Source organism: Nyctereutes procyonoides, unplaced genomic scaffold, assembly GCF_905146905.1.
Source record: "Nyctereutes procyonoides isolate TBG_1078 unplaced genomic scaffold, NYPRO_anot_genome, whole genome shotgun sequence".
NCBI lineage: Eukaryota > Metazoa > Chordata > Mammalia > Carnivora > Canidae > Nyctereutes > Nyctereutes procyonoides.
The window spans coordinates 12,372,686-12,399,623 of record NW_026575142.1 but is presented as its reverse complement, the minus strand read 5'-3'; the positions used below and the strand labels follow the sequence as shown (position 1 = coordinate 12,399,623).

Here is a 26,938-nt window from a genome sequence, read left to right as displayed (position 1 = left end):
GTAATATAGTGTGCATTTCTGTGTCTTAGTGTAACATCCTCTAGGTTCATCCATGTTGTTGCTAATGGCAAGATTTCATTTTTTTATGGCTAATATTCTACTTTACACATATACACACACACCTCACATCTTCTTTAGCCATTCATCTACTGATAGACATTTAGGTTGCTTCCATATCTTTCCTATTGTAAATAATGCTGCAAGGAACACAGGGATGAATATGTCTCTCTGAATTAGTGTTTTCATTTTCCTCAGATAAGTACCTAGAAGTGGAAATACTGTCTTATAGGGTAGTTCTGTTTTTAATCTTTTGAGGAAACTCCATGCCATTTTCCAAAGTGGTTGCACCAATTTACATTTCCACCAGCAGTGCACCAGGGTTCCTTTTTTTCCATATCCTTGCCAACACTTGTTGTTTGTCTTATTGATTTTAGCCATTCTGACAGGTTTGAGGTGATAGCTCATCTCCTTGTGATTTTGATTTGCATAGAGATACCAAATCTTCTTAAACATATCAGCAGGATGGACATAAATGCTAAAAATAATCAATACAATGTTAGGTGTAGTTGTTTGTCAGAGGATCTCACATTAAGATATTGGTTGGGAATAAGAATCAGAATTTGTTCTGTTAAAAGAGCCAGGCTCTCTTAAGATGTTTAAAAGTAATAACCCTAGGGGCGCCTGAGTGGCTCATTCATTTAGGTGTCTGACTCTTGATTTTGGGTCGGGTCATGATCGCAGCCTCATGAGATAGAGCCCCATGTCACGCTGGACGCTCAGCTTAGAATTCTTTCTCTCCTCCTTCTGCCCCTCCCCCTACTGACACGCATGCACACTCTTTCTCTCCCTCTCTCTAAAAAAAAAAAAGGGTGACAACTCTATATTTTAATTTCAAGGCTGGCCTGAGGTTCTCTTTTTTTAAATTTGCTTTTTATTTACATAAAATAAATAGTACACTTAATAAGTTCTACCAAAATCTCCTAGTGAGAAAGACAAACTTCCAAATCTCTCCAAATTTTAAAGTAGCATAAGCAAAAATAGACAATTGGGACTATATCTAATAATAAATCTGCATAGCAAAGGAAACCAGCAGGGTGAAAAGGCAACCTATTGCTGGATCATAAGGTAGTTTTATTTTTAATTTTTTGAGGAAGCTTCATGCTGTTTTTCATAATGACTATCAATTTACATTCATATGAACAACGTACAAGGGTTCCTCTTTCTCCACATCCTCACCAATACTGGCCATCTTTGGTTTTGATTTGTATTTCCCTGATGATTTGTGATGCTGAGCATCCTTCAACATATCTATTTGCCACATGTGTATCTTTTGAGAAATCAGATTGCTTTTTGCTGTTGAGTGGTAGGAATTCCTTATATATTTTGGATACTAACCTCTTACCAGATATATGGTTTGCAAATATTTTCTCCCATTCCATAGGTTGCATTTTCATTCCACCAATTATTTATTTCCTCCGCTGTGCAGAAGCTTTTTATTTTTTTAAAATATTATTTATTTATTTATGAGAGAGAGAGAGAGAATGAGAGGGAGGGGCAGAGACACAGTCAGAGGGAGAAGCAGGCTCCATGCAGGGAGCCCGATGCAGGACTCGATCCCAGGACCCCAGATCATGCCGAGCTGAAGACAGATGCTCAACCACTGAGCCACCGAGGCATCCCTGCAGAAGCTTTTAAGTTTGCTGTAATCCCACTTGTCCGTTTTTGTTTTTGTTGTCTTTGCTTTTAATCACTGCCCACACCAATGTCAAGAAGCTTTTTTCCTATGTTTTCTACTAGTAGTTTTATAGTTTCAGGTCTTAAATATTTAAGTCTTTAATCCATTTTGAGTTGAATTATTGTATATGGTGTGAAATAAGGGACCAATTTCTTCTTCTTTTTTTTTTTTTTTTTTTGCATATGGACATCCAGTTTCCCCAACATCATTTACTGAAGAAATTATCCTGTCATTATTTAGTGTACTTGGCACCCTGGTTGAAAATCAATTGGCTGAAGATACATGGATTTATTTCTGGGCTGTTTCATTGGTTTATATGTCTGTTTTTTTTTTTTAAGATTTTATTTATTTATTCATGAGAGACACAGAAGGAAAAGCAGGTTCCCTACGGGAAGCCTGATGCAGGACTCAATCCCAAGACCCTAGGATCATGCCCTGAGCCAAAGGCTCAATCACTGAGCCATCCAGGTGTTCTTACATGTCTGTTTCTATGCCGGTGCTATACTGTATTGATTACTATAGTTTTGTAATAGATTTTTATTTATTTTTTTTTTAATTTTTATTTATGATAGTCACACAGAGAGAGAGAGAGAGGCAGAGACACAGGCAGAGGGAGAAGCAGGCTCCATGCACCGGGAGCCCGATGTGGGATTCGATCCCAGGTCTCCAGGATCGCGCCCTGGGCCAAAGGCAGGCGCCAAACCGCTGTGCCACCCAGGGATCCCTGTAATAGATTTTTAAATCAGAAAGCACTGTTGCCTCCAGCTTTGTTCTTGCTCAAGATTGCTTTGGTTCCATGCCACTCTTAGAATGGCTTTTTCTAGTTCTGTAAAGAATGCCATTGAGATTATGATAGGAATTGCACTGGCTCTGAAGGTCACTTTGGGTAGTATGTATGGTTAAGCAATATTCTTCCAATCCAAAAAACATGAGTTTCTCTTAAGTATAACATTTTAAACTCTCTAGCTTCATAAAATGGCCACGAAGCAGTATAAGCAACTATGTACAAAGCTTGTGAAATGTTTCTTTTTGGATTATTAATGGCAGGCAGTCGCCTTTCCGATGACCTTATGATCTAGTTTTGTACTTGAGGCGTCATAACCAGCTCCTCAGCTGGCATTACACAAACCATAAAAAGGATAGACGAAGCTGAAGCTGCTGAGGGGCAATGGAGAGGCCTGGATGGAAATACATGATGAGTCTTTGTGGTCCTGCTCATCACCACTAGGGACAGAGATAAAAAGCAAAGAAGCTAACGTGTGTTTATCATTTTTGGCTTCTGTAGCATCTGCTAAGTACCATACCAAACAGCAACAGAAACAATGCCTACAGGGATCTTACAGATGATCATGCCCAATCTCCTACCTTTCCTCCATGACTGCCCTAAGGAGAGAGAAACCCCCTCTCTGCACTGAGCTTTGTTATTTTTATCTCCTCTTGCAAGTGACCCACATTAAGACTTGGGAATTTTGTCTGTGTGTATATACATAGACATATATAAATATATTTGTATAATCTAGAAATAAAAAAATAAATATTTGAAGGAAACCACTTATTCCTTTAAAGACACTCCATGTTTATACCCATAGGAAGGGCAATGATGTTTAATAATGAGACATTTTAGGTTGCCTTTTCCATTACTCATGTTGCATTTAACTTCTTTTATAATGCTATTAATTCAAAACAATTCTCAAATTTCTAAGCACTTAAAATGTGAACACAGATTCTCCAGTCAAATATAAGACGTGATATTTTGAGTTTTATTGCATTTAAAAATTACAACATTATAGGTCTTAAAATCATTATTTCCTGTTGCATGAGAAGTGATTTCAAAATAACAACAACCCTCACCACCACCACCAAGGTCCCTCCTGTCGCACTGTATGGTCATTTAGTCATTCAGCTGATGTGTCTTGAACATTTGCATTTTACTAAATGTAGGGAAGGGGAAAGAAGAGTGAAAATGAGCAAAGCAGGGATGGTAGTGGTGTGATGGTTGGTGGGGATAATACAAAGGGTAGCCCAGTCGGTGAATATGGTAGTTCACTGACTGTTGATATAACCAGTTTTAAAAAATATTCCTTCACATATAGGTTATTTTAATTCTTTCTAAAAATGAACATTAATATATTGTCCTCATATGGGCCTTAATGAAGTTTTAAAAGTGGAAAACAGTAATTATATTAACAAATCTAATGCTTCTCAACATAATTTAATCTGAATTTTAAAGATCTTTTTATTTTTAAGAAATCTCTACACCCATTTTGGGGCTTGAACGCACAACCCTGAGATCAAGAGTTGCATGTTCTACTGACTAACCCAGACAACTGCCCCAAGAGAATCCCAGAGCTATAACAGAACTTATAGATCATGTAGTTAATTCTATGTTTCATACTAACTCTATGTTTAATTTGTTGGTTTATTTTGTGTTTATTCTCAAATGGGAATCAAATGAGGACCACGGGGCTTGAATCTGTTTGTGTCCTTTGAAGGAAAGTCCACTTTCAGCCAAGCTGGCTACTTCTATCCTTCAGTTAATCGAACAGCAGCATGACTGTTTTGCCAGGATCACTATTATCACTTTGAATCAGTAATTTTAGTAAATATCATAAGGTTCATGTTATAGTCTCATTTAATTACAGTATCAATTCACATTTCAGGATTCATTGCTTGCATATTATCTTGGAAACATTAGATCTATTAATATGTCACATCTTTCATTTATATTCAGAATGCAAGTATCAGACTCTAAAATGAACCAGTCGCCACGTCAAGACTACCTTAAAAAAAGGGACTAAACTCATATTTTAAAGTACTCTCTCACTGTAATAATGTTCTTTTAATTACTTACTTTGCCTAAGTAGCCAGGTTTCTTGTGACTGTTCTCATTACAGGGAATCTTTATTTTATAAATGAAACACCAAATAGTTAAATCTGGAAGGAGTAAGAGACATCAAGAGGATTTCACTGTACTCTGTGGTGCATGAAAATGTAACTGCTCTTACATAACATCTAACTCTGCCTGGGAGCTAAGAAAGAAGCAAGAGCTTTCTTTAGCCCCACAATCATGCCAGGGTTCTCAACTGCATCATGACCTCTGTACCTGGGCAAGAAAAAGTCTTGGTACGGATTCAGAAAAAATATCCATTTAGGGGTAATTTGTGGTAACAAAAATAGTAGCTACCAAGTACCTAACACATACTAGAACTCAATTCTGATGTAAAATCACGGGATTTAAAGATAAAGCAGCCTGCTCAAGGTCATAGAAATGATAAGCAAGCTCAGTTATCATTCTATCCACAGAACCTCAGATGTAGGATATAAGGACAGAATCACTGCTGCTGGAGTGCCTCTGTCTTATGTCAGAAGTTATTTGTTTAGTTTTTAAGTTTGCTCAAGAAATTAACACTTGTTCTCTCTCTCTGTTGTGTTAGAACACGAGCAGTTCTTAAAATGAGACGTTGATCCAGGAAAGAGTTAAAATTATTTTTGCTCCAAGGTATGTTGACAAATTATGATCAGCTTTAAAGGATGTGGTACATTTATTTTTTAAATGATGACCTCCCTAAGAGAGACAACTATGTTTCTTGGGATAGATTCTTTATCAAATCCTTATAAATAACAATAGAAAAAATTAAAAAGGCCGTGTTACATAACAGTAAATGGGAAGCCTTCCTGCTTTGTTTCATTTTTTTCTTTTTAAAAACAACAAAAAAAACCCAAAACACCTGTCTGGAGTTAGGGCCTGGTTGATTTTTTTTTTCTTTTGGATCTCAGCTTGGTGAGTGCTTTCAACCAAAGGTATAAAGCTTTTTTGGTTTTACCTTCTGAAATGAGATCTGGCTGCTGTCCAACATCACAGAGCAATGTTACATAACAAGGCAGTTCAAGACACAAAAAAAGAAAACCACACTGAAAGGAGGCTTTGGAGAGTGGGCTCGTGGAGAGCAGAATCCACTTTTGCCAACATAGAAAATGGGGGTAAGGCCATATGAACGATTATCATCATATAAATGCTCAGAGTTCTTCCTACTATAAATCTCTGAACTGTACATACTTACATATTTCAAGCTGTGACCTTCTAAGTGAACATTTGTGTGGGAGAGAAGTGCTCCTGCCACACAGCCTGAATTCTTTGAGGGAGGATGTTCTCGGAAGTCAAGTACGACTACCCCTCCCACCTTTCTTTTCTCTTTTTTATAATGCCACCCCACAGAAACATTTTTTAAATAACAAGGAGTAATTTCAATGGAAAGAGTCAAATTCTGAGACTTCTGACCTTATTAGCAACTGTAAAAAATATGTAATAGAACTTCACTGTCTAATATGAGCTCTTTCCTGAACATTAGTACTTCTTAAAAAACAGCCCACCTGATTTCAATTTTTTAACTCCAGTGAAGGAAGCAGACTTCTTTTTAATGTACCCCTCCCCCCACACACTTAGAAAGATACTTGTGTGTGTGTGTGTTTTTTTTTTTTAACAGTTTGGGTACCAACCTAAGGGTCACAACTGGTCCCCAAGCCAGCACTTTCTAGCTGTTCAAAATTTGCTCATTAAAGCCATGTGTTAAATTAAAATTGAGAAATTAGTTGAAGATTCAGCCAAGCCCCCCTACCCCTCCCCACCCCCAAACCACTGAAAAGAGAGAGAGTAAATGTGCTTGTTTATGAAAATCCCTGAACGGACTTACTATTTGCTTTCAATCAATGAACTTGACTTAGCACTAAAATGGCATCATTAATAGGTCAGTCTGTTCCTGCTAAACACACTACAGGGGACATCTTGGGGGATATGTTTTCAAATCCCAGCCATTTCTTAACAGTATGCATAGTTTCTTGCTTAGAAACCTCAATGGCTCTTTTACTAACATGTATATTACTTTATATTTGCAAAAGAATTTACTCAATTTACCAATTTGTCATGCAAGAAGAAAGTGAGGCCTACTACCTCGCATGTACTGTTTTAGTTTCATAAATGGACAAGGTGGTTAAGACTGGATGTACATACTAAATAGTCTCAATTTCATTTAAAATCAAAGATACTAGTTGAAAAGTAGGGTCCTTAACAATATGTTTAAGGGGGAGAAGAAAAAGCTATTTGGTTTACAAATATTAGCAATCTTTATACAATCTAAACAGTTTAGAATTTATTCTTTATCACAAAATGATCTGAAGATCATAAGAATCTATTCCTCACTAAAAAAAGTAGAGCATACTGGGGTGTGGGATTTAGCATTTGAGTAAAATAAATAATTGCTAGTGTTAAAAATCAGGATGAATTGTAAATTTGAAATGAGATCTTCTGCTACAGAGCCTGGTACATTCTGAATGAATATATCTGCTATCCAGGTTTCCAGCCTATCATCTTTTGAAACCATAATGGCCTATAAAATGAAACCATATACCTTCTAACATTAGAACTAAAGACAGAAAACTTTATCATAAAGTTGTGTAACTACTGTAAAGTGACTGCAGAAATGCTGGTGCATCTACCCACGAACTGGAACTGCGTGCTCTTATGCACAGCCTCACATGGTATGTTTTCACAGGTAGGCTGCAAAGGACCCAACTTCAAGGCCTTATATCATGCCATGCATACAGGCAACTTGAATCCACACACCTATCATCTTGACGAAAGAGGATTCAAAGTATAATTGGTAAAACACATTAACACAATAATTACACACACACACACACACACACACACACACACGGAAAGCAATACTCAAAAAGTAAAGAGAGGCTGCTCGTATTAGCAGTAACAGTCCCATGGTAGCCATCCTCCTTTCATCATGGTCAATTCATTAACAGAGGAGAAAAGACAGAAACTGTGGGAAATGCAGACCATCTGCTCAATCCAGATGCAACAACACACGCCTCTTATATCCAAAGCTTTTTACCAGAAAGGAATGGAGATAAGATCTAATCCTTTCGTGAAATATATGACAAGGTAGTTAGACATATTTGCATCACAAATAAAAATAATGCCCAAATCATTACTAAATGAGACCTCTAAAGGTCAGTCCAGACTTGTACCATTGAGTGTACATTGATTAAGTAGAAGACTAAATCAGCATGAGAGAAAATGGAGTTGGATTCTATGAGCTTTAGTCAGCTATTCCTTAAATAAAATCATGCTTAAAACATCTTCATTCCTTAAACAGCAAGAACATGTTAGTCCAGTCATCGTAGTTTTAAAAAGACATCAAAGGTACTCCTCTAATACTGTATACTGCAAGCAGTGTGCATTTTCTCTCTTCTAAGAAAAGGTTAAAAACAAACATTCTTACCTTGAAATTGTGAACCTTTTCATATTTTGGAATTTGCTCGTTTTCTTTCAGAGTTGCTCTTCTAACAAGTGATGTCAACTGCGAATAAGCAAAGAGTTTCAGAGGTTGCCAGATTGTCACAGACGACTTTTGAGAACCCAGTTTCATTCCCAAGGCTGCTATCAATAAATCTTGCTGACGGCCCTCTTGTTTTGATTTGTGAACTGCAGCTCTATTAGTTTTCCTACCCGACCAAGACTCTTTGGATGGCATTTTGGAATTCACAGGAAAGAAATAAAACCTATATTGATCTGTGTCTGTCGGTGAACTCTATTCAGTTAACAAATGAGCATTCTGGCAGCCGGCACAGAACCCTAATCTACAGAGAGCTGCAGAGAAACATCGCGGAGAGGTGGAGGAGGATGATGAAGCACTTCTTAAAAAGAGGTCGACTAACCAGAAAAATTCTTCTTTCTTCTTTTTTTTTTTTTTTAAAGGGCTCTATATTTAAGCTTCTGAAAACTTAAGAGTCTGAACAGAAATAAAGAGTCGATGCTGACACACAGAACATTCAGCATCTCTCTATCCCCTTTCAAAAGCCATGCAATTTTGACAAATGATACATTTCTAAAAGCTTCCTTCTCTATTCAATATATTACTGTCCATTCTGGATGAAAGATGCCTACATACTGCCTGCAGTCAGCTTCTAGCAGCAGACACCCTGTGGAGCCCCTAGCAGGGAGGGTAGGGAGGGAAGGGATCTGACAAGGAAGGCAGGATTAGACTGGCCACCGTAAGAAAGGAGAGAACCAATGAGCATCAAGCAACAGTATTTAAGTATTGTATTCCTCAACTCTGTCTCTTTTCCTCCCTCCTCTCATGTAAGATTTTCTTGCTGGCTCAAGGCAAAAAAAAAGAAAAAAATAAATCAGTGGGAAGACAATGAGCCATGAATGAGTCATGCATTATTACAAAATGGAATATTTTTTTTACCTATTAAAAGCAAAAGAAGATTAACATACAGCACCAGATTTCAAAAGAATTTACCATCACTGCCTAGTAAATTAATGAAAGGTTAATCCATATCTTCCTTTGTGCATTATAGACTGAGACTGGCTAACAAGGACCTAATTTTATTTAGGATGAACAAAAACTGGTAAGTATTTTGATGAAAAAGAAAAGGATTTTTAACATGGGAACACTCTATTTTCATGTAGAATAAGGAGGGTGCATATAATACTGCTAACACCTGGAAGTGGTCAGTTTTTGTTTCCTTATAAGGAGGAAATTTGTTGTGAATCTATACATAAATGATCCAATCTCTATTTTAATTTAGTCTCAACATTCTTTTTTTTTTAATTTATTTATGATAGTCACACACACACACACACACACACACACACACACACACAGAGGCAGAGACACAGGCAGAGGGAGAAGCAGGCTCCATGCACCGGGAGCCTGATGTGGGATTCGATCCCGGGTCTCCAGGACCGCGCCCTGGGCCAAAGGCAAGCGCTAAACCGCTGCGTCACCCAGGGATCCCCTAGTCTCAACATTCTTAATTCAAACAGCTTGAGGCCAGATCATGGAGCCAGCTGGGGAAAGTTTCTCATGCACACAGGTCTGAGTTAGATATTTGTTTGCTGATATAAAAAGTGGGAAGGGTGCTGGGTAAGAGACTTAAACCCAGCTTCATTTAAGAGGAATACCTATACTTTTTGCTAACCTGCTATAAGAAGCTAAGTTTTCCCATACTGGTTCCCTAAACATCTCCCATTTCTTTCCTCATGTTATAGTAGTTAAGTTTAACCCATTATGATTCTAATAATTGTTGCACTGTGCTTAAAGAATCAAAAACTATATTTTAATGAATTCAGTCCATTTGCTTACCACAATTTATCCCAGACTTCATAATCTACTGGGGACTATGTGCCCAATGCAGATTCTAGTTTAATTAATGGACATAAAGTTATTCTTAAACCATGCTAGCTATTAGGAATACTGATGACTGATTTTCTAAACATCCCCAAATACTTTTTTATTTTTTTTCTTAGAAAGTTTTTTAAAAGAATAAAACTTTCTAAGGACATCTGGCTGGTTCAGTTGGGAGAGCATGCAACTCTTGTTCTCAGGGTTGTGAGTTTGAGCCCCATGCTGGGTGTAGAGATTACTTAAAAAAAAAAAATTAAGGAAAAAAAACACAGTTTTTGAAATATTTTCTAATAAAAGGCAGAACTTAATATTTACATCTACAGGTATTTATTTCCACAAATTTATACCCTTATGTAACTAAATAAAACAAAAAAAATCTTCCTGTTCCAGGAGAAAATACAATGGAAAGAACTTTGCTTGCCTAACCTAAATTACTTTTCAGCTTAGACCTAGTTTGTCATGTGATGACTAAAAATATAAACGCCAACCAACCCTTTAGTCATGTACAACCTAAGGTGAAATTTATCCGATTCTCAGTAGACACTAGAAAAAGATTCCAAAGGCAACTTTAACAGTAAATTTTTTTCTCTATATAATGTTTAATGTTTACATTACTATGTTAAAGAAAACAATCACCCACGGAATCCAAAGCAGCCTTTTTTCCTCCCTATTTCTGAACAAGATCCTTTGTTATAGACCATCCCGATATTCAGTTTAGTAACTAAAATTCAACCAAAGCACAAAAAGATGGATGGCAGAGAAAATTCACGCCTGGGCAAAAGTGCATATTTTGTCTTTGAGAGGCAAGTATACCATAGACTCCATAGTCACTTTTCTTCCCAAATAATTTTTGTATCTAATCGAGACATACTGGATTAATTGCAATTTGGGCAGCTACCTAGGGCAACAGGAGATAGAAAAACAATAGTCAAGGATGAGGTTCTTAGTGACCCTGAAAGGGCTAGGGGTTTTCTGGCCACATCATGCCTTCAGTAACTTGCAATAATGCAACTTCTGCATTAATTTTGCTGCAGGAGCTCTCAAGTCATAAGAACTGCTAATTCTAAAATTTAGAACTACTATCAATGTTCTGATAGTCTAGGCAAATATATACCACTCATCCTTATACTTATCTGGCCATATTTATTTATTTATTTTTTAAAAAGAGTGTATTTACTTATTCATAAGACACAGAGAGAGAGAGACACAGGCAGAGGGAGAAGTAGGCTTCTTGCAGGGAGCCTGATGTAAGACTCGATCCTGGGTCCAGGATCACACCCTGAGCTGAAGGATGCTCAACCACTGAGCCACCCAGGCGTCCCTCTCTGACCATATTTAGATAGCTGTAGAATCTATTAATGATAGCTATCATTTATTTTATTAAGTATCCATATTCCAGGCCCCTAGCTAAGCTAAGCATTTTACATACAGATTCCCATTAAATCCACAGAAAGATGCCCATGAGGTATATATTATCCTCACTTCATAGTTGAAAGAACAGAGGCCGACAGAAGTTAATGTTCTGCACAGCTAGTTGGTGGTAGTTAAGAGTTGGCCTCTTAAACATTATGCTATATCCACCCAAATCCAAAAATGAGAAGAAAATTTTGAAGACTGAGGGTAGTTGTTTTTCTCTCTGATTCTCTGGAAGGTGGTTTCCCTAGTTATTTCCTCCTTTCAATTTTAAAGAGCAGCCAGAGATGGTAAGACAGTATGGATCCAACAACGGATGGAGAGAAAAAGTAATGCTAGCTAACATCCCTAGATTTCAAGTTCAGTGCACAGTACACACAACAGGCAACGCAGTCTTCGAGGCGCTGTTCAGACACGCCCTCCTTTCTGGGGCCTTTGAGGATCTGCACCAATAAGGTGTGACTTTACCCATCTGTGAACTTCTGCACCCTTCCCTTGCTCATTAATTGTGAGATGTAGCACACTCCATCTAATATCACAATTCCTGTGTAGCTGTTCATATAGGCTGGGTCTTGCACATCTTAGTATATACCTTGAATTTAGCACAGTAGCTTACACAAATAAAGGTCCATTAAGTATGTAGTTAAAAAAAATACCAAATGAAGGTATTTTTACTGAGGGGCAGTGTATTATAATAAAAAAAGATGGGATCTGAAATCAGAGACACTAAAGTTTGAATCCTAATCTTGGGAGATTTGCTTGGTGCCTTGGTTACCTCGTTTACATACATGAACAGGGCAGTTTAAAAGAGATGACATATAAAAGAGGAACAGACTGCCTACTAGTAAGCACTCACTAATTGATGGTATTACAAGGGTGCCCGCATGCCGAATATTAGCTGCAAGTTATGCTGTATAATGTAAGACATAGGTTCCGGCTCTCAAGGAGTTGATAGATCAATCTGCTTTTGGTTTATACCATACAAACATGCCTGGAAACTCCTGCCCTTCCCTTTGGATTATGGTCTTTACCAAATCTCCCAAATTCAAACTCTAATTCTATCTTTTATAAGGCATATGATGACATGCATATTAGCTGAGGGAGCAGGAGTGGGAGGGGTGTGGAAAGTGTGAAAGGAAAGATTACCAGCATTTGGTAAGAAGTCAGAGCAATGTTTGATATTATTTATTGGCCACACCAATCCTGGGATTATGTTGTATAATGAACATTCTACAGAGGAAGAAATGCTCATAGAGTAGCTTACTCAAGGTAACAGTCAATAAGTTAAAAGTTTGTGATCTGAATCCCTGTGTTTTGTCTCTAAAGTCTGGAATCTCTTTCTGCTACCTTATAATGAGAATAGGAAATAAACCCAAGGTGTTAGGGATATAGCCCCCTCACATTCTGGTTCCATGAAAGATAGGAAAGAGGGTGGGGTGGGGATCTAAACTGATAGGGCACATCTCCCACAAGGTCATTCCTGCTGGAAACAGCAGCAGTATCTACTTTTTCATTTCGACTGTAACTCTTTGGCCTGCCCTAGACCTAACCCTGGCCACCCCTGATACTGAAGCACTTTTGTACATTCTCCTGTATGAGGGTGATGAGCCTCGAGAAGGCAATGGAGAACAGGCAGTTCTACAACCCTCTGTTTCTACCTCCATCCATACCATCTAAAATACAGAGAAATGGACTACAAAAATGGTGTGGGTAGCAGGAGGCAGTTGTGTGAGGAATAAGGAACAGAAGGGGGAAATAAGTGACCTTGGGAGGGAACACATTTGCTGTTTTTCAAATAAAGAAATTTCTACCACTGACCCTATCACCTGTTGCTTGTCTAATAAAAATAATTTGGGGGATCCCTGAGTGGCTTAGCAGTTTAGCACCTGCCGTTGGCCCAGGGTGCGATCCTGGAGTCCCGGGATCGAGTCCCACATCAGGCTCCTGGCATGGAGTCTGCTTCTCCCGTGTCTCTGCCTCTCTTTCTCTCTCCCTATGTCTATCATAAATAAATAAATAAATAAATCTTTAAAAAATAATAATAAAAATAATTTATGTGAAACTCATCTCTCATTTTTACCAAGTGTAGTATAATAGGATCAGGGGTTGTGGAGACAGACAAAAATGCTGATCTTAACCCTGTCATCTACTGGCTGTGGCATATCCTGGTCAAGTTACTAATTTCTTTTAGTCTTGTTTCCTTACGTGTAAAACTGATATAAAATACTTACAATATAGAATTATATGAGATAATATATGGGAAGCATTTTGCATTATTCCTGGCAGACAATAATCAGTAAGTAGAAGTTTCTCTCCTTTCCCTGTATCTAAGGATTTCTATTTCCAAGATCAGGGTTAATTTAGTGGGACTCTGAGATAGTTAAGAGGCCCAAGGCACATTGGCCTAAGCAGTGTGAGCTTCAGGTTAAGTTGTAACCAGGTGCTTTAAGGACACATCACAAGCATCACTCTTCTGCAAACCTTACTTTATCCTGCCCTGGCAATCTGACCTCCCAGGCTCAAACTCTGAGAATCCATGCTCTGTCCACTTTCCCACTTTAAAACCTGCTTACAGGGAAGGGTCTTATCAACTTATTCATGCTAAAGTACAAATAACTGATTATACTTCCTTTTCCACAGATACCTGGTTTGTATGTAGTATGTATGTATGTATGTATGTATGTATTATGTATTTATTTATTTATTTTAAGATTTTATTTATTTATGAGAGACATAGAAAGGCAGAGACACAGGCAGAGGGAGAAGCAGGCTCCATGCAGGGAGCCCGACGTGGGACCCAATCCTGGGTCTCCAGGATAACACCCTGGCCCGAAGGCAGGCTCTAAACCGCTGAGCCACCCAGGGATCCCCCATACCTGGTTTTTAATACAGGACCAAGATTTAAACCAAAAGAATAAGTCTAATTTTCAACATTAGAACTCATTAATAGTAAGAGTATTCTCTAGGAAACTGGAAGGACCTCACACAGTCACCTCCTTTGAATATAATCATGATGCCACAGACTCATGAACACAATGTTCCAGTTAACTAAGTATAGTCAACATTCCATCAGAAAAGCACTATGAAGGAAAGTCCTAGTTGGCATGGCACAGAGGCTTGGAGAGATGAAGAGTAACTGGATTAACGACTGGATAAACCTGGTTCAGTTTTAGCAAAATTCTGCAATTTCTATAAAATAATAACATTCAAATATTAAGAACACAACTTTGATTTTTGGGGTCGAGAATAACATAGGAAGATCCTACACTCACCTCCTCCAGGGACATACCACATCTACACCTATTTATAGTGTAACTCCTCCTCAAGAACAGGGTTGACTGGACAGCTTCTGTACAACAAAGGACAGACTACACAGAGAATGGGAAGAAGAAAACTGCTACTCCTGAAACTGCAAACCGCAGTGGGAAGGGATAGTACTAAGGGAGTGTGAGCAGGCCACAATTTAAACAACAGAGGTAGGTAGGGGGATGAGGTAACTGGGTGATGGGCATTACGGACGTCACTTGATGTAAAGAACACTGGGTGTCATACACAACTGATGAATCACTAAACTCTACCCCTGAAACTAATAAAAAATAAAAATTAAAAACTATAATATAAAAAGATTCAGCCCTAGAAAGAGAAATAAGGAAACAATTTTGTTTAAAACTGTACCAAAAAGAATAAAATAGGAATAAACTTAACCAAGGAGGTGAAAACCTATACTCTAAAAACTGTAAAACACTGATGAAAGAAACTGAGGATGACAGAAACAAATGGAACAACACTCCATGCTCATGAACTGGAAGAATTAATATTGTCAAAATATCCATACTTCCCAAAGCAATCTATAGATTCAATGCAATCTCTATCAAAATACCAATAGCATTGTTCATAGAAGTAGAAAAAATAGTCCTAAAACTTGTATGGAACCACAAAACACCCCGAAAAGCCAAAGCAATCTTGAGAAAGAACAATGGTGCTGGAGGAATCACAGCCCTAGATTTCAAGATATACTAAAAATCTGTAGTAAGTAATCAAGAAAGTATGGGACTGGCACAAAAACAGACATAAATCAATGGAACAGGACAGTCCAGAAATAAAGCCATGCTTGGATCGTTCATTAATCCATGGCAAAGGAAACAAGAATCTACAATGGGGAAAAGACAGCCTCTTTAATAAATGGTGTTGGGAAAACTGGACAGCTACATGTAAAAGAATGAAACTGGTGCCCTTTTGCACACCATAAACAAAAATAAACTCAAAATGGAGTAAAGACCTAAATGCGAGATCTGAAAGAACAAAACTAAAAGAAGATATAGGGAATAATCTCTTTGACATTGGCCTCAGCAACATTTTTAAGATATGTCTCCTCAGGCAGTGAAACAAAAGCAAAAATAAACTATTAGGATTACACCAAAACAAAAAGCTTTTGCATAGCAAAGGAACCCATCAAAAAAATGAAAAGGCAACCTACTGAAGGGAAAATAGTTGCAATTGACATATCTGATAAAAGGTTAGTATCCAAAATACATAAAGAACTGATACAACAACTCAACACCAAAAAGCCAAATAATCTGATTAAAAATGGGTGGAGGATCTAAACAGACATTCTTCCAAAGAAGACAGATAGATGGCCAGAGACACATGAAAAGATGTTCAACATCACTCTTCATCAGGGAAATGCAAATCAAACCCACAATGAGATATCACCTCACACCTGTTAGAATAACTAGAGTCAAAAAAGATAAACAACAAATGGTGAGGATGTGGAGGAAAAGGAACTCTCCTGCTCTGTTGGTGGGAATATAAAATGGTACAATCACTGTGAAAAATAGTATGGAGATTCCTCAAAAACTTAAAAATACCATATGATCCAGAAATTCCACTACTGGGTATTAACCCCCCAAAGATGAAAACACTAATTTTTAAAGATACGTGTACCCCTATGTTTACTGTAGCATTGTTTACAATAACCAAGATGTGGAAGTAACCAAGTGTCTGTCCATAGATGAATAGAGAAAGATGTGAGATACGCATACATATACAATGAAGTATTATGACTCAGCCATAAAAAAGAACGAGATCTTGCCATTTGCAACAACATGGATGGACCTAGAGGGAATTATGCTAGGTAAAATGAGTTAAAGACAAATACCATATAATTACACTTATATGTGGAATCTAAAAAACAAAACAAAATAAACAAATGAAAGTAGAAATAGACCATAAATACAGAGAACAAACTGATGGTTGCCAGAAAGGGAGGGGATGGGCAAAATGTGTGAAGGGAAGTGGGAGCTACAGGCCTCCAGTTAAGGAATGACTAAGTCACAGGGATGAAATGTATAGCACAGGGAATAGAGTCAATGGTACTGTAATACAGTAGTACAATGACAGATGGTAGCTACACTTGTGGTGAGCACAGCATAATGTATAGAGTTGTAGAATCACTATGCTGTACCCCTGAAACTAATGTAACATTGTGGGTAACTATAATTCAATTAAAAAAAAAAAAACAGCTTTTCCCAAACCTCCAATATCAAGTTATAACATGATTAGTGGATTTAAGCAAGGCTCACCCTAAATACAGATTATTCATACCTTTCCCCCTGATTTATAATTTATAACCTAAATTCTCTCCATTAGAGCCAAGAATGGAATATATTCCAAGGTACTTAGTGACAATATGTCTCCTTACATTTGTTAACTGACAACTGCAGGTTACTATACTGGGAAATGCTTCACATGGATGATGTAGTAGTTATTAAAACAATCAATAAGGCAGACATTATAATTCTCACTTTGTAGATGATGAGACCAGTTTAGAGAGGTTAAGTACCTTGCCCAAGGTCATTCAATATGTGGGAGGAATAGGATTTGAACTCAGGCCTATGTGACTTCAAATTCTGTGTCTTTCCTCTAGACTGTCCTGCTTCTCATATTACCTATTGTTAACATGCAATTCTGAAAGGCTATCATTTGAATAAATTTCTAGATCACTTAAATTCTGGTACCCTTCAGATCACTAGTTATTTTCGTACTGCTTATATCTGAATTTATAATACCTACCATATTCATCAATCAAAATTTTCAAATGCATTTTAAGTCAAACAGTAAAGACATCTATACAGAACTCTATAAATTCCTTTAGTTATGTTGGGATAAATAACTTTTTATGTTGCACAGGAAACTTTTACATTCTGGTAGGGCTCTAAATTTTTATGCTACTGGCATGAGTCACATCATAATTCCTAACTGGGTCTTCATTACATAGCTCCTCTAGCATTAACATAATATCCATCTAAACATATAATAAAGCACATCACTGCATTCATGTCAGTGTATAATAAATTTAAATTATACTAACACTGACACCACCAAACTCTGTATACTCTAACATGCTCCCTGACAGACTCATATGCACTAATTTTAAACATAGGACATTTGAAAACATAATGCAAACAAAAAAGATCAGCCTTGCCTGCCTTATTCTTTCAAGAAACAACAGAAATGATCAAATTGTCCAAGCAACGGTTTTGAGGGAGTGTTTTGCACTCTGTACGAAGAACACCAGGCCCTGGGCGGAGGTGGGGGGGTGGATGGCACACAGCCCGGTTTCCAAGACTGGCTCTGACGGATGCCAGCCAACTCACTGAACTTTTCTCGACTAAATGAACTCCATGGTGTTCTCTATATTTGTAATAGAAAGTCAAAGGAAAAAGGAAGATTCATACTCATTCAGCACACAGGGGTATAAAGACTTGGGTGTGTCTACTGGGAAAGACCCTTCAGTCAGTTCCCACAAGGCAGCTCTGGCTAATTTGCTACAGGCTTTTGTCTGGTACCCAGCCATGTAGGCTCAGAAACTCAAGGTGATCATATCTATGTCTCAAGAGAGAGTGACATTATAACATCAAGCTCATAAAACTGATAAGGTAAAAGCAGAATGACAGTAGTCTAGTTTATAGTAAGGTAGGAGATAAAATTATCATAAAGCAAGTGACCAGTATTCTCTTTTCTGGTAACATATCTATACTGGAAACAAAAAAATAATTAGAATACTGATGAGAAAGGAACCAGAACAAGTGGAGTGGGTTAGTTGAAGTGGTACTGAATGCAGAGTCAAGCCATTTGTTTAATCCTATATAATTAGGATGGCCCTGCTAACAGATAACATTCAATGTCCAGTTGGTGAGGGGCCCCCCTCGTCTGAAATCAGTGCTTAGATGGACCTAAGCAACTTCCACCTCTGAGTTTTTTTCCAGGTGTCTCTTTATGATGGTTTTGCATATTTCTGTTCAAATATAAATGGTGATTTTATTTTATTTTTTTTTAATTTTTATTTATTTATGATAGTCACACAGAGAGAGAGAGAGAGAGAGAGAGAGAGAGGCAGAGACACAGGCAGAGGGAGAAGCAGGCTCCATGCACCGGGAGCCCGACGTGGGATTCGATCCCGGGTCTCCAGGATCGTGCCCTGGGCCAAAGGCAGGCGCTAAACCGCTGCGCCACCCAGGGATCCCTAAATGGTGATTTTAAAGTTAGTTCTTAAGACACAGTCCTATGTCTCCACTTGCAAGTTCTTAAAGAATACTAGATTGTAGCCCTGATGTATTGATAACAATTTATATAATAGGTGCTGGGGAAGATAAAATAAATGGAAGATGTTTTCTTATCCTGAGTTATGTAATTACAAAGTAATATATACATGCAATATACGTAAAATTACCCAATAAAACATTCTAGTCTAACACTCTCCAATATTCGGCCACTGGCAATGATTGGCTGGATGGTGATGATCATAACAACACTCTTGGTTCTTCCTAATGAAAAGCTGAAACTGGCCTCCATGGGAAATTCTCAATTTTTCTCCCTCAATGAACCTGAGGGAGTATTCTTCTGCGTATTTTGGTTAAAAATAAAATAAAATAAAATTCAAGTCTGGCTCTTTAGCTGTTCCCAGCTCAGTAACACACAGAGCTTTAGATTCTACAAAGTGCTCTGTCACATAGACTACTGCCCTGCATCCTCACAGTCCTGTTCTTCAGAAGAAAAATTCTGTGATGTTAAGGCATTTGCAGATAATCAGTAAGCAAAGGAGCCATGATGGAGACTCAGGCCTGACTTCGTACTGTATTCTCGCCCCATTATGCTTCCCTGGGACCAGGGTTATGATCACTTAACATGGGATGAGACTGACTCTCCTCTTAGGAAGGCCCAGGCTTACAAAGACCCAGAACCAACAGCAAGTAGAAATATTTGCAGCTGAAAATGACCACCCCCAATTCAGTTCTAAACCTGACAAATGGTTGACAGAGACATATGGTCAGCCTCAGTGATTAATTTCTGGCAATTAAAAGCCTTTTTCATTATTTGGAATAAGGTTATATGTTGTTCTTAATTAAATACATGCAGACCCTTTGACAAATGTCTATCAGAGCTTCGAGAAGAGTTATAGAGCAGCTTGCTTTTTATTTTTATTTTTATTTTTGCATTGGCTTTTCGTGTTCCTTAAATAAAAACAAATCAACAAAACCACCCTCCAAACCAATGAATTTGAAGAGTAGTCTCCTGAGCAACTTAATTAGGCTGTCTTTAGAAAGAAGTAATTAAGCTTTCCATTAAAATTTACCAAACATACATAATTTACAAGGTGGAAAGCCATTTCAATCTCAGGGGTAAACAATTAACTAAGTCTTATATTGATAACAGAGATTCCAAACTGGCCAATGCAGTGATTCCATGATTAGATGTATTTTATCTTTAAAAGAATATAGTATAAAAAATTAAGAATCTGGGATGACTGGGTGGTTCAGTGGTTGAGTGTCTGCCTTTGGCTCGGGTCATGATCCTGGGATCCTGGGATGGAGTCCTGTATTGGGCTCCCCACAGGGAGACTCCTTCTCCCTCTGCCTGTGTCTCTGCCTCTTTGCCCTCTCTCTGTCTCTCTGACTGTGTCTCTCATGAAATAATAAATAAAATCTTTAAAAGAAAATTAAGAATCTGGGGTTCTGGACATGTGGCCTGAGAAAATATAAATACTTCACAGAGCCCACTAGTTCATTAAAAGAAATTATAGAAATGGCCAAAGCATATATGTACAATACAAAGTTCTAAATAGCTTTCATTCAAAAAAATATCTTACTGAATATCTACTATATTCTAGGCATTAATGAAACTGGTGAATACTAGGGAATAGAGCCCGAGCTATTTTCACAAGGACCTGATATTAAACAAATAAATACATAATGAATCAATTATAATTGGGATAGGTATTGGATGGGTAATGGATTTATTCCATCCTATTTTAATCTTGATGACCACATTTTCTAACAAAAGTTGGATTTACTTAATGAAATCTATGTCCATGTCCTCTTTCCAAGCTGTTTCCTCCTTTTAGAATCCTTCTGAGACTCTTTCATGTGACTTCTACACATCTCTCCATCTCAGATCTCTTTTCTCTCCCAATCTGGGAATGCCTTCAGCAGCCTCCAACACCAAAACCACAGGGCTGTTTGCTGACCATCTCTCAAGCCCTTTGATCAGAAATAATGACAAGCTGGGAGCTGCTGTTTATAAACCTTCAAAAGAAAGAAAGAAAGAAAGAAAAGAAAGAAAAGAAAGAAAGAAAGAAAGAAAGAAAGAAAGAAAGAAAGAAAGAAAGAAAGAAAAAAACCTTCCTCCTCAATATGCCTAATAACTAACTCCTTTCATAAAGAAAGAAATTTTTTAAAAATTTTAATATTTATATATATGCATATATATGCATGGGGGGTGGAGAGAGAGCACGTGCCAACAAGCAGAGGGGCAGCAGAAGGGGCGGGAGAGGGACAAGCAGACTGCACGCTGAGCATGAACCAGACACAGGGCTCAATCCCATGACCTGAGGCAAACTCAAGAGTTGCACACCCAACCAACTGAGCCATGGAAGCACCCATAAAAAATTTTTCTAAAACTATTCAGGGTTATCTACAGTTAAATAGTTAAAAGCGTGGCTCTTGAGTAAAGACAATCTGTAAAAGATCTCCACTCCACTTATTGTAGATATGGGATCTTGGGAGGAGCTTCAGGTCCTTTATGTGTAAAATTGAAATAAGAATACCTACCTCATAGCATTGTTTGGAGGATGAGATGAGATAGTGTACATAGAATATACGGAATGTATGTAAAGCATGCATTTTCAGTACCTAACATGCAGAGAGCTCTCCAAGACTAGGTGTTGGTTCAGTAATGATACTGAAACTGCCATTTTTCATCGGCATCAGTCTTACCACCTAACACAATGCTTGGAACAAAGTAGGTGCTAAATGTTGAAAGAATGAAAATAAATAAATGATGAAAGAATGAGCAAAGTTCATGGCACAGTTGTAAGACTCACTGAATTCTTCAGACTCCTAAATGAATGCCTGTCTGAATGATTCTAGCCTCCAAAGCTTATGATACTGTCAGAATATATTTGATACAAAGAAAATGGCTATTTTCTCACAATGATCATTCCTTAAAATATCTCCTATCATGGGTTTTAAAAAAGTAACGGTTGGCCAGGGGTGCAAAAAAGGGCAATTTAAATACTGTTTCCTCATTTGGCGGCCAAAATGTATGCAAATACGAACTGAAAACATATTTGGAAATTTGTGACAACATAGGTATCTTAGCAACATAGCTGACTCAAGAATGAGACTGAATTAAAAACATGTGTTGTGTTAAGAGAACAGGTGCCACCTGAAACATAAAGGATGGTCAGGATGCATGAACTGCAGTTTTCAATTCCATAGGTGGTTGAAGCACTGTGCTTAAATTAATGTGGAGGACCAAAACAACTATTACTCGAGGAAGAGTGCAAAGTGCAATGAAAATTTATGGATGAATAAACCCCCCTCTGTAATGATGTTAGAAAGAAAAGGGAATTTGGAAGTATCTACCATTAGTAAGCTTAGTTTGAAGTTCGATTATTTTCTTCCCAAGAACTCAAACTCACAACTTGTTATAAAACTGCAAGATGAAACTATTTTTGAATGCATGTCTTAATAAGGAAGACATTAAAATAAGAAGTACGATGTTTAAAAAAATAACTTGCCTAAAATATCTCCTCCTGCAGGATCAGCTGTAGATTTTTTTCCTTTGGATGCTTTTGTTACATTTTTCACTGTTAGAAATATCAAACCATGTCATCAGTTGAATAATGTTTCCTTGTTGTTTCCATTTTTAAAAGAACCCAGTCTTTGAAATACTAAGTATAGCATTTAATGCATTATTTTATACCAATGGTACTGCTTTTAATGAATAGCATGTTAAGTTATTGTGGGTCACATATTTAGACTTTTCCTCTTAACTCTGTCTCCTCTGTTGTTTCTGCTGTAGATTACATTAAGTTTACAGTTTTATACGTACACATTTAAAAAAAACTCTCGAAAAGAGAGCGTCATTCAAAATGATGTCAAAGGTATGTGAGTTCCTTTTAAGGATGGTTTTCTTAAGAAAAGTATTGTTTAGGGGCAGCCCTGGTGGCCCATCAGTTCAGCGCCGCCTTCAGCCCAGGGCATGATCCTGGAGATCCGGGATCGAGTCCCACGTCAGGCTACCTGCATGGAGCCTGCTTCTCCCTCTGCCTGTGTCTCTGCCTCTCTCTCTCTCTCTCTGTCTCTCGTGAATAAATAAATAAAATCTTTAAAAAATAAATAAAAGCTCTTTATCAAAAAAAAAAAAAGAAAGAAAAGTATTGAGTTGTAAGCTAAGGTAGCTGTTTTTTTCCATGGAATACCACTTTTTTTACTTGGAAGAGTGATTAACATAAATATTAGTTATTCAGACTTGGTATTTTCTCAAAAATGGACAAAATGAGCCAGCTGCCTCAAGGAAAACAACTCTCAATGATAACATTTGAACACTGAAGTGAAAAAAAAAAATTGGAAATGTTGTATCTGTCACCCTGAACATACCACCTGCTTCCCACTACTCAAATGACTTATTTGATGAGATCAATGATGACATTAACAAATGAGTTTTTGACATAGTAAAAAGAAATGTTACCAATGTTTAGGAGACCTATAGAACTCAGTGAACCAATATTTTCCAAATGAACAATGCATGATACTATAGAATTATGCATAGTTGGAAGATCCATTCAGAGTTTAAAATAGATCAATGGATTTTAGTGTAATAGAATAAGAAGAAATGCTTATTATGAAGGTTTCAGTTAATACCACTGCAAGTTAACTTTTAAGAAATTGCCACTTATTCAGGTTCTCTCTCCCTCTCTCACACAGACACACAGGCACATAAATATACACATACACAATGGAATATTACTCAGCCATAAAAAAGAATGAAATCTTGCTATTATAATAACATGGATGGACCTAGAAGGTATTATTTTAAGTGGAAAAAGTTAGAGAAGGACAATTTCGCTTGTATCTGGAATCTTTTGTGTGTGTGTGTGTGTGTGTGTGTGTGTGTGTGTGTGTGTGTGTCTGGAATCTTAAAAAGCTAACAAAACAGAAACAGATTCATAAATACAGAGAAGAAATCAGTGGTTGTCAGAGGGGAGTGGGGTCGAGAGATGGACAAAAAAGGTGAGAGGATTTAAGATGTACAAATTTCCAGTTATAAAATATATAAGTCAAAGTATAACATTGGGAATATAATCAGTAATATTGCAATAACTTTGTATAATGAAAGATGGTGACCAGACTTTTCAGGGCAATTATTTTGTAAGGTAAATAAATGTTGAATCACTATATTGTACACTTGAAATGAATTATTATTGTATGTTCACTATATTTTAATTTAAAAAACACATTACCATTTATGTAGTTTTGGTGAGATATCAAAGGCAAATATCCACAAATATCTGAAAAGGCTATTCAAATACTCCTTACTTTTCCAAATGCATATTATTTGTATGAGATCAGAGTCTCTTCACATGCTTGGACACATTATATGGAGCACCAGGGGAGTGCAGTTGGTTAAATGTTGACTCTTGGTTTTGGCTTAGGTAGTGATCTCAGGGCTTTGGGACTGAGCCCCACATTGAGCTCCATGCTCTGCACAGAAATTGCTTAAGTTTCCCTGTCCCTGTTCCTCTGCCACTGTCCCCACACACTCTCTTGCTTTCTTTCAAAATGAATGAATAAATCTTTTCTTTTAAAAAAAGTACACACCACAGATTGAATGCAGAAGCATTTATAAGAATCCAGTAGTTTCCTTAGTATTAAGACATTAAAGAGATTAACAGAAATGTAAAAAATGCCACTCTAAATTTAATAAACTATGATTATGTTAATAATAATGCTATTACATTAATATGTAATGGGCTTATTGTTTTTTAAATGAATTAACAGACACTTAAAACGTCTATTTTAATTTCCAATATAGTAAATATCAGTAGATATGACCCGAAATTGTTGAAGTCTTCAACAATTTTCAAAGTGTAAAGAACTCCTCAGTACAAAATGTTTGAGAACCACTATTTTAATCCATTACTTATAATCTTTATTGTGCAACAGGATATCACACACTATATATACCCACAGTCTCAGTCTCTCTCTTGCTCTCTCTCTCTCTCTCTCTCTCATATAGAAAGACACATATATTCGGGTGCTTGGGTGGCTCAGTCAGTTAAGCACCTGACTCTTGATTTTGGCTCAGGTCATGATCTCAGAGTTGTGAGATGGAGCCCTGAGTGGACTCCGTGCTCAATGGGGAGTCTGCTTGCTTGTCCCTCTCCCTCCCCCATGTCTTCCCCCTACCCCAACCCCTAGCTGATGTGCGCTCTCAAAAAAATATTTTTTAAAAAATTTTTATTTATTTATGACAGTCACACAGAGAGAGAGAGAGAGAGAGAGAGAGAGAGAGAGAGAGAGAGAGGCAGAGACACAGGCAGAGGGAGAAGCAGGCTCCATGCACCGGGAGCCCAATGTGGGATTCGATCCCGGGTCTCCAGGATCGTGCCCTGGGCCAAAGGCAGGCGCCAAACCGCTGCGCCACCCAGGAATCCCTCAAAAAATATTAAAAAAACCCCACATACTTAATTAATTAATGGGTGTCTGGACCCCATACTGAATCTGCTAAATCAAAATTTCTGTAGCCATCTCTATTACATGTAAAGTTTCATTGGTGAGAACTTTTTTTTTTTTTAAGATTTCATTTATTTATTCATGAGAGACACACAGAGGGAGAGAGAGGCAGAGACACAGGCAGACAGAGAAGCAGGCTCCATGCTGGGAGCCCGACGTGGGACTCGATCCCGGGACTCCAGGATCACGCCCTGGGCCAAAGGCGGCACTAAACGGCTGAGCCACCCGGGCTGCCCACATTGGTGAGAACCTTGATCTGATTTGACTTGATCAAAAACTATTTATGACTGCATATTTTAGGACTTCCCAAAAGTTTATTTTACATTAAAGTTATTTTTTTCACTTTCTTCATTACTTTATTTCTTAAAAGTATTATCATTAGTAATAATATCTATAATTTTTTTCTGTTACAGTTATGAACGTTAATCCTTATTCATTGTTACTGGTTTCCCTGCTTCTGAGAGATACCACAGAAAACGATACCACTGTCAAACCGTTAAAAAGACGGGAGGATTTTTGTTTCATTTTTCTTTTTATTTTTGCTTCTAAATTATAATAAACTCTCTACAGTTTTACATACAGTCTCTAGAGTATTGATTTGAAAAACACTTCAACTGCCCTCACAATCTTATTTATTTAGGAGGTGACTGTCACCTCAGAGGTCTTTTGTCAGTTTCAAAGAGCTAAGTAAGCTTCAACTTTGACAAGGAAATGCTAATATGCACTTTGAAGAGTGGAATGATGAAAACCTGAAGATGTCAACGTGAATTTAAGTCAACTGCTGAAAACGTAAAAAAGTGTGTTGACTTTCCTTAAACATAATAAATGCAACATGCGTATCAAAAATCTTAGTTGCAAGTATATTTCATTAATACACAAATAAGCTATGTTAATCATTTAATATGGTTCAGTCAGAAAAAGTTTAATGAAATTTATACAGATTCTGTTCTATTAAATATACTGATTTGAAATTCATGTTAAATTATTGACAGCTTTGCACATTTATGTTATGTATAATTTACACTATCCTAAGTATAAAATCCTTTCTTACTTATTTTTGTTGTTGTTCCTATGAAAGGAACAAGACTATTTGGATTTTTGTGGTAAAGATAAAGAAGGGTAGCATCTGACACAAGCAGTCATTAGAGAACCAAGCTACAATGTAGCGAGAAACACTTTGTTTCATTTTTTTATACTCAAAAACTCAAGTTACAGGTTTTCTTATTCTGTAGATGGGAAGCTTTTTATTCTTTTAACATTTGATAAGAGTTTATTAAAAAAGAAAAAAGCTGAACCTAAGCATTGCAGTTCTAGCATGACAAGCCTCAGTTGGTGAAGGACCCATTTAAACCATGCTTCAACTTCCTTTGGGCAGGCTCCAAGGTGTCTTAACTTCTTCCTTTTTGAGTAATCCAATTACTCAAAATATAATTACCTACTTAGTTTAAATACACAGTCCAATGTTTAATCTCTATGATGACACCTACCAAGGGGCATTTATTTGGTGG

General features: G+C 37.3%; 1 protein-coding gene across 5 annotated transcripts in view; it reads right to left on the bottom strand.

Annotated features, from left to right (window-relative positions):
• Positions 1–26,938, bottom strand: part of CHN1 (chimerin 1) — a 197,423-nt gene that overhangs the window by 41,011 nt on the left and 129,474 nt on the right. For all 5 annotated transcript variants that reach the window (XM_055307689.1, XM_055307691.1, XM_055307690.1 and 2 more), the window contains one exon: positions 8,026–8,103. In XM_055307689.1, the coding sequence (XP_055163664.1) occupies positions 8,026–8,103 (78 nt within the window). The remainder of the gene's footprint in view (positions 1–8,025; positions 8,104–26,938) is intronic.